The sequence below is a fragment of the Poecilia reticulata genome, linkage group LG18 (genome assembly GCF_000633615.1).
Source record: "Poecilia reticulata strain Guanapo linkage group LG18, Guppy_female_1.0+MT, whole genome shotgun sequence".
Taxonomy (NCBI): Eukaryota; Metazoa; Chordata; class Actinopteri; order Cyprinodontiformes; family Poeciliidae; genus Poecilia; species Poecilia reticulata.
In genome coordinates, this window is record NC_024348.1 from 509,191 (window position 1) to 517,989 (window position 8,799).

At 39.0% G+C, this 8,799-nt stretch overlaps 1 protein-coding gene across 26 annotated transcripts in view; it reads left to right on the forward strand.

Annotated features, from left to right (window-relative positions):
* ank2b (ankyrin 2b, neuronal) overlaps positions 1-8,799 on the forward strand; it is a 206,942-nt gene that overhangs the window by 106,298 nt on the left and 91,845 nt on the right. For 17 of the 26 annotated variants that reach the window (XM_008434870.2, XM_008434873.2, XM_008434863.2 and 14 more), the window contains 6 exons: positions 4,388-4,396; positions 4,925-5,023; positions 5,381-5,479; positions 6,267-6,365; positions 7,006-7,203; positions 7,315-7,413. In XM_008434870.2, the coding sequence (XP_008433092.1) occupies positions 4,388-4,396; positions 4,925-5,023; positions 5,381-5,479; positions 6,267-6,365; positions 7,006-7,203; positions 7,315-7,413 (603 nt within the window). The remainder of the gene's footprint in view (positions 1-4,387; positions 4,397-4,924; positions 5,024-5,380; positions 5,480-6,266; positions 6,366-7,005; positions 7,204-7,314; positions 7,414-8,799) is intronic. The other 9 variants (XM_017310416.1, XM_017310417.1, XM_008434862.2 and 6 more) reach the window with 1 other exon arrangement.

An 8,799-nucleotide genomic window follows, 5' to 3' on the forward strand; every position in this document is an offset into this window, starting at 1 on the left:
TGCTTTTATGGGTTGCAATAATTGATTTTTTTAGGACATTGGCAATTTATTAAACCACTTTTTTATTGGTCACCAAAATTATTTTTAAGATGTGAAAGGCGAAAACGTGAGTTCATCAAGTATGAGGCTACTTTCAGCGCAGCAGAGCACTTAATGGCTAGTTTTTAGCTTTTGCATTTGAATGAAACATCACAATGAGTGAGTTGCATACTCATTCAAGGAGTTTTTTTCATTGTCATACCACCTTGCTTGTTTGTGGTACGAAATACGGATTTGTGGTACAAAATGTGGACTTTTATGATATATAATTAAATTTAATTTAAATTTATGACCACCCCACTCTGCCTGATGGTGTAGTCTTGCAAATGCCATCCATCCATCCATCCATTTTCTTGCACCCTTGTCCCTTAATGGGGTCGGGAGGGTTGCTGGTGCCTATCTCCAGCTAACGTTTCGGGCGAGAGGGGGGGTTCACCCTGGACAGGTCGCCAGTCTGTTGTAGGGCAACACGTCTTGCAAATGTTCTATTGAAAAAGTGAAAAAATTATCACTGCTTTCCATATTTTCTGCCAAATTTTGAGCAGAGAAACAAAAAACAAGCAGTAGCCAGGAACTGTTTCAATCAAGTATTTTTTTAGGTAGTTTCTAGTTCATAAAAACTTGACTTTGGTTGTTCATTATATAATTACAACACACTTAGATTTATTAAGTTAAACATAAATAAATTATGCAAATAGCTGCCTTATTCTAAGGCCAACCTTAGTTGGTGGTTTCCATGGTAACAGTAGGACTTTAGCATTCTTTAGGTTCCAGTGGAAGACATTCTGGGTAATCTGTGATCAACATGTCCCACTTTCTTTGTGTTGATGCTCTGGAAAGTACAACAGAGTTAAAGTCCTGTCAGCATTTTGCTATTCTCATTATCTCTCACAAACTACAGTCTGCTGATTTTTTCATCTGGAGGTATTCTAATCTCGCTGTTTGTTCTTTTGTTATTTTTTTTTTGTGTTCAGATGAGTACATTTTAGGATATAGGCCTAACCCCAGCCATCATCATCAAGTTTAAAGCATAATAACAAGAGATTGGCTTTAAAGGTACAGTATTACAGTACAGTATCATTGAGGCAAAAGTGTAAAAATGTAGTCCATTAAACAGGATATAAAACTACTCTTTGTTCTGCATCACTGCAGTCTGGAAACTAGAAAAGACCCTGTTCTTTTTCACAGATTAATGTACAGCAACATTCAAAACTCAACCCTGTTGTTATATTGGCAGCCCTGGTCATTCACATTTAAAAGATTACTGATAGAACCTCTTTTAAAAAAAATACTTTTTACTTATTATTTTCTACTTTTTAAAGAGAATTAGAAAATAACATCGGCTGTTATTGTTTTCTGAATAGGAGACATGTGACACTTAATGTGAATAAAGCATTTACACTTAAATGGATCCACAATTAGTTGAACATGTTGGCCTAAATATGTTACAATTTTGCTATTAGCTAAAAAATGCTATTTATGATGTGTCAAAACTCACAATTACCTGAAAATATTTATGATTTTCATTATATTTTCACCCATAGAGATCACCATTTTTCATCTGTGCCATGCATGGTGGGCTGGTGACCTGGTTTGGTCTGTTCTGTACTGGAATGTACAGAGTAAACGCAGGAAAGCTGTCTTTACTGTAATTATTTTTATCACTATATTTATGATTGGTGTAAATTAAAATTCACACCGTCGCTGTTGGCTGTAATTAAAATAGACAAAAAATAGTGAGGTGAGTCTGGACTGCTTCCCACATGAAAAAAAAGAAGAGCACAATGGGAAAGAGCTGAGCACAACTTCCGAAGGACTCGCATTTGTGCTCTCAACATTTCTCTCCAGAAAAGTTTAAATCATTTGTACAAGCAAAATTCATGAAAGATTTAACAGGTGGTTGTTACCCTTGCAACCAAAAACGTATGTCGTGCTGACAGTTTTCATCCACAAAATGTCTAAACTCTGGCACCGGCTAGCAAGACAAAAATACTGGGAGAAACATCAGAAACAGGCAGCACTGGAAGCTCCTTTAAACAATAAAGAAGCTAATGCCACTGCCACCAGTACCGAATGTGAAATCACAGACCCAACACCGAACCAAAGACCAGAGCCTAAACAGATGTTACAAGACTGAAGACTGGATCCAACACAGAGCTACTTGGAACCACTTACTGGATCACACAGTCTGGACCAGAGATTCATGTAATTCATTGTTTCATTTATGAAGCTGAAGGCAGCAGCAGCATCACAAACACCAACTTTTCTGGCTAACTCTTTCCTCTTCAACTGTTTAGTCCTCCTCATCTTCACTGTGATTTCTACATTCCCATCAATTTCAATGCGCTCTGGTTCAAATTGAAAAGGCTTAACAATGTTACTTGTTGCTGTTTTGACTGGATGGAGTTAGCAAAATTTGAGCTAGCGTATGTCATTTACCCAGAATGCATTGCAGCATAAACACCATGGCAACATCCGTGTGACAATATTTTATAAAAATTTATAACAAACAGTCTACAGTATTATTACTGTATTGATTTAACATCTAAAATACTTGTTTTTCAAATTAAGTCTATTGTTGCAACTAATCGTGGATTCCTTTAAAACCTGATGTTTACATACACTGCGTACAACACCACCATTTTTTCCACAATAAATTTTTCCTGAAATCGTATCTATTTGTTAAATGCCAGAAAAATAACAGCAATTTTAAATTCCTTTACATTTGGCTAAATGGTTAGAGTCACTGTCCAATTGGAAGACATTTGTATCCAACCTTTAAATGCCTGGCTGATATCTTCAGATGTTGCTTAACCCTTGTATGTAGAAATGGGGTCCAAGGGACCCCACACGTAAAACGTGTATCATTTGCCATAGTCCTCTATGTTTGCCTCAGTCATCACACACACAAGGGTTAAGAATTTCCATATAATCTTCTTCTTCTATCTATCTTGTTCAATTTCTAACCCCTCCTGTTTTTTCTTCCAAATTTAACTTTTGCTGTAATGAAAAACACTTCAACAGGGCGCTGTGGTGGCGCAGGGACAAAGCACAACCCGTATATTGAGGCCTTGGTCCTCATGCCGGTGGTCGCAGGCTCGATTCCGGCCTGGTGACATTTGCCCCACGTCTTCCCCCTCTCATTGCCCTCTTTCCTGTCAAACTACTTTCAAATAAAGGCCACTAGAGCCAACAAAACCTTAAAAAAAGAAAAACACTTCAACTTTTGTTTTCAAGACATGTCTTGTGGTCTGATGAAACTAAAGGTTTGTCTGACTTTTTATGCTGCTTTTTGAGCAATGGCTTCTTCCTGTCTGAGTGACATTTCAGCTGAGGTTGCTACAGGTCTCTCTTAACAGCCTCATTAGCATTTTTACTACCTTTAGTTCTGGAGTTGATTTGTACATTTCCCACCAGAATCTGTTCATCTGTGGAACAGAACTCCTCTCCTTTCTGAAAGACCTTATGGTTGAACGTCCGTATGCTGTTTATTCTTGCATATATTTGTTTAAAACTGACTTTCTAATGAAATCGAATTTTGTGAAATGAAGCCTAGGCAGAAATTCAAACTGGAAATCTCTCTTCAGCCTCACCTGCATCATCCAGTCACTGCATCATGCGCTTCTACCACAGCCTATCAGCATCGGACCATTCCTCATTGTAACCAATCATCGAGCAAGTCTCCATTTATAAGGCCCTCCATCCGTGGCTCTCTCTGCTCACCAGCTGAGCTTCAACCCAACTCCACTCTTGTTCTCCCGCCTCATTCAGGGTTTCATCCTCTCTTTGGCTTCCACCACCAGTGTCCCGACCTCGGGGGGGGAGGGAAGACGTCTCTGGTCCTCATCCTGAGCTGCTTATCAAGGCTTATTGCGGTTCACATTTACAAGAAGTCAACTGCTGGGATCAGAGCAGCAAAACTTTATTCTTGGCAAATAAAACTTTCTAACTGGAGATTTTTGGAGAGACTCACAAGTTAATTGAACTTGTGAGTCCATAAATAACATCATCATCCACGTTTGCATTAACAATTTAGAGGCACATAAGATTTCGGCCTTGAAGAATGTAATGACAATCTCTCGTTGTTCTGGAATTTATCAAATAGAAATGATGTTGGTAACCCTAATTGACAATAACATTTAAATGTATTCAGTGTATGTAAATACCCGGCTTCATTTATTTTGCCTAACAGCATTGCACTGAGGAGAGCATGATGCATCCACAGTTCTTTAATTTGCACCATTCTAAGCTTTTAACTGTGTAATGTTTGAAACCATCTTGTTAGTCACTGTTTTCTCCACACTCTTGTAAACAACTTTTTCACATTAAATCGGACCAACACTTACAGAACGGCAAGGTAAGGCAAGAATTTCACAACTCCTCCAACCTGCTCTGCAATCTCTAACTTTCCCCATGTATTTCTCATTGCTAGTTCTAATCACTCTATGATGTACTGTCAACATAGTGCACTGGTGTTAATGGGAACCATACATTTTGCTTTGTGCCATCTATTAAGTTTTATTATTAGCTGCTTTTAATTTTGACTAGATAATGTTTTTGTCCATCTTCATCTCAGTCTGGATGACAATCTGTTTAGCTTTTTGGAGGAGGAGGTTCTTCATTTCTATAATGTTCACCTTGCATGAAAAATGAGTTTGTCTTTCCAAATTATTTGTAGTTGTTATATGGGTGACTTGTATATATTTTTTGGGGGGTGTTCTCTTTTCCAGTTTACTTTTTGTTGATAACTGATGCTTGAAGTGACCACTGCATGCTGGGAAACCTGAAGCCACTCAGGGTCAATATTGCAGGACCTGAAGGTAGAAGTGATGTTTACTTTTGTTTTCCTTTTTGTCTTTTTCTATTCTTCATGTCTGTGTCCCAGAGTGGATTTACCCCACTGCACATTGCTGCCCACTATGGAAATGTCAATGTGGCCACTCTCCTACTCAACCGTGGAGCGGCTGTGGATTTCACAGCCAGGGTGAGATCTTATACCACCGAGTTTTTATGTGCACTGTAATTTTACACAAACAGTTTGGAACTTTAAAAATGATTTTAGTTTGGTGTCAATTCACATACTGTGCACCGCAAAAAGTCAAATTTAATTTCAATGGAGACAAGCAGGTCCAATTAATATGAAATTACATTGAAATATAATAAAATCCACACCAAGACAGCATGGTCATAGACATACTCGGATTAAGTTTACTTTATATACAATAAATACAGTTATATTTAACAAAAATGCTTTCGGTTTTAATAATAAAATGTGAACATTTTCAGCACCCTTAATCTTTCTGTCAGATTTTCCTTCTTAAACCTGTCCTCTCTTCTGCAGAATGGAATAACTCCTTTACATGTGGCGTCTAAACGTGGCAACACCAACATGGTTCGCCTATTACTGGATCGGTGCTCTCAGATCGATGCTAAAACACGGGTTGGTACCACAGACACAGAACCAAAGACAAAGTTGTTTCCTTCCTGACTGTATCACCAGTCAGGAAGCTCTTTAGATGAACATCCTTTCCTTACGGCTCTCCAGCTTCTCATGTTCATTCCTTCTCTCAGAATTCCAGGGAACTGCAATAACATTTTAGCAGTAGTAAACAAAATTTACTATTTAGAGCAGATGTGAAAAATGTTGGGGGTTTTTCAGTCTATCTGGACAGCAGTGGATTAAATGTTGAGTCTTAACCCAGCTGGTGTTTGGTTGGAGGCCAGATGGCTGGCGTCCAACCATGTTATTAGCTTTTTTTGGTTTGTAACATGTAGAAACATCATGCAGTCTCTGGCAGCACCTGAACTGAACCACCTGACAATTTTATAGCAGCTGTTTTAGGTTAAGTCATTATCCATAGTTGGACTGAGTTGATAATCCTAAGCTAACATCTCTGCAGCATTTTGCATGCTGATGTAACAGACCCAGTATCTGAGCCTGTCAAACAGATTAAATGTTTCTGTAAAACACAGGGAAATGATGAGAGAGGCAACTGTACAATTTATCAATGCCTGGCATCTGCCATATTGGAGAGGGACAGCCTTTGACCTCTCTAGGCTGTCTTACAGAGAGAGCACAGTCTAGCACAGCAGTGGAACTACAACTTAAAAAGTCATTCCCAAAGTTAAAGTACAGCAAAGTGACTTTTGCTGTACTTTTGTCTCTTTTAAACAAACAAAAATATGTGATGTCACACTGACACATTTCTGTCCAATGTGTGATGCAGGATGGTCTGACCCCCCTCCACTGTGCAGCTCGAAGTGGACATGAGACAGCTGTGGAGCTACTGCTGGAGAGAGGAGCCCCTTTACTGGCCAGGACCAAGGTGGGTCACACTGTATTTATGCTTATCTTTCAGGTCTGTTCTGATCACACAGAATCAAATATCAACCCAAACCTCTCCGAATAAAGTCTTTGGGATTTAATCAAAAATGATAAAAAGCCATGAAGCTGTTGTGGATCGGGAGAGCTTCTTCACTCCAACTGTGTTTCTGTCAACATTTTTGTAGGCACAAACAGCAAAATTCAAAATAACTTCCTCAATTGCACAAAAAAACGTATATATGCATGGTCAAAGAGCATCTAACTCACCTCTTTTTGACTTTTCCAAAAAATAGTTAATGTCCTAAAGGGGAGATGGAAACAAGTGTTGAATTAACCCACTGTGGAACAATAATTTCAATCTTCTATCTAAAAAGGATCAACATTAAGTCACAGTACAAGGTGGCAATAATGTCCACAAAATAAGAGTAAAATTCAATAGAAGAAGATGTTAAAGACATCAAAGCAGTGCTAAGTCAAAAAAAAGAGTTATTGCTCATGCTGTATGTTGATGAAGCCTGACAGTAGAAAGGAGCCCCTGGTTCTACGCTTTGCTCCATCCAGAAGGTCTGGACTCTTGGCTGCTGAGAAACAATTCATCTCATGACATTTCTTTTCTATTTAATCACTTGTTCATCTCTCAGAATGGGCTGTCCCCACTGCACATGGCGGCACAAGGTGACCATGTCGAATGCGTCAAACACCTTCTGCAGCACAAGGCTCCTGTTGATGACGTCACACTGGACTACCTGACAGCGTTGCATGTGGCAGCTCACTGTGGTCACTACAGAGTCACCAAACTGCTGCTGGATAAAAGAGCCAACCCTAACGCCAGAGCTCTGGTAGGTTAGAAAGACAAAGAGGAGAGATTCAGCAGGTAGCAGATTTACAATGTATGGGTGAAATGTACCTCATGGCTGTATGTGCTGTTGCTTGTCACACTTCCTCCACAGAATGGCTTCACTCCACTGCACATAGCCTGTAAAAAGAACCGGGTAAAAGTGATGGAGCTGCTGGTTAAATATGGAGCGTCAATCCAGGCAATTACAGAGGTGATTTAAACAACATCCAGCTTTATATTTTATATATTAGCTCATTTCTAGTGATATACATTTTTAGGTTTCACTGCCATCTTGCAGTTGTAAATAAATATGCAGTATGTTCTTAATCTGTCCTGATTGGTTAAATAACTTAGCCAGGGAACTGTTAGAATAGACAGTTTCATAGTTAAGAGCTGTATATCTGAAAATCTAGAACACAGTAAAGTCCTCTAGGTTATGACACGGAGGGATGATGATTATTTGTTTACATTAGGAGCAGAGGAGACGTCACACTGTGTGAGGCAGAGAGCAGTGAATAGCTGCATTTTCATTAACCATATAATTGCGCAATTCGAAAGTTCAAAAATAAATGTGCTTAATGGAAACACGGCAATTTTGAAAAAACTTGTGTTTTGATAAAAAAAGGTTTTGTGGCCAGGTTGTAGTGTTTTTTTTGTGGCAATATCAAAATTGGTTTATTTCACAAAATGTAATGGAAACACTCTTTTTGCCTCACGAGTTACACAATCAGCAACTGGATGTAGGCCTGTCACGATAACACATTTTGCTGGACGATTAATTGTCTAAATAATTATTGGAATAAACGATAATATTGTTCAAGACCTTTAGACACTGATTTAATGGAAATGACTAATAATGCATGCTATTTCCTGCCATAGGTAGATGCACTTTATTTTCAAACGAACACATAACACTGGAACTGATAAACTAAATCAGTTCCAGTGTTAATTGATTCTCAGTCTCCATTAACAAAAAACATACTTGAATAAAAACTAAACAACATAAAGCCAAAGTGGAAATAAATACTGCATTCAACCAAAAGAGATTATGAAGTCTGTATACTATTTTCCCCTTCAGTAATCACTATAATTAAATAGAGAAGATGGGCACATCCCACTACCTAATGCWGTAGTTCACACTACACCGTTTTTTGCTCCTATTTTCTCCTTATGACAATCTTAGAAYGTTGGCCGATCTAAGATTGTCGCTGGTGATTTTGTAACCGATCATCCTGCAGTGTGATTTAGATCGTCATGACCGCTCCGATCTAAATCAGGAGGTTTCCCCGACTGGGAGCTTAACGCTGAATGTGACAGGTAGCCAATCAGAAAGCTGGATTCTCCTCCTGCTTTCTGAAGGGAAATTACGGAGGGGAATCCCAAACAGCTGACATGGCGCAACCCGAAGTCCAGCGGACATCGGAGATGATATGTGGAAACAACATTAATATTTATTCAACGTTTCATGCAAAGAATATAGAAATGACAAGGAGAGGAGTTGGAGCCAAATTGAACCCTAACTACTGAACTGCCGTTTGGCCCGTAAGCACAAACAACAGTCAGAACCCGTCCCCCCACCCGTAGGCGGAGGGAGGCT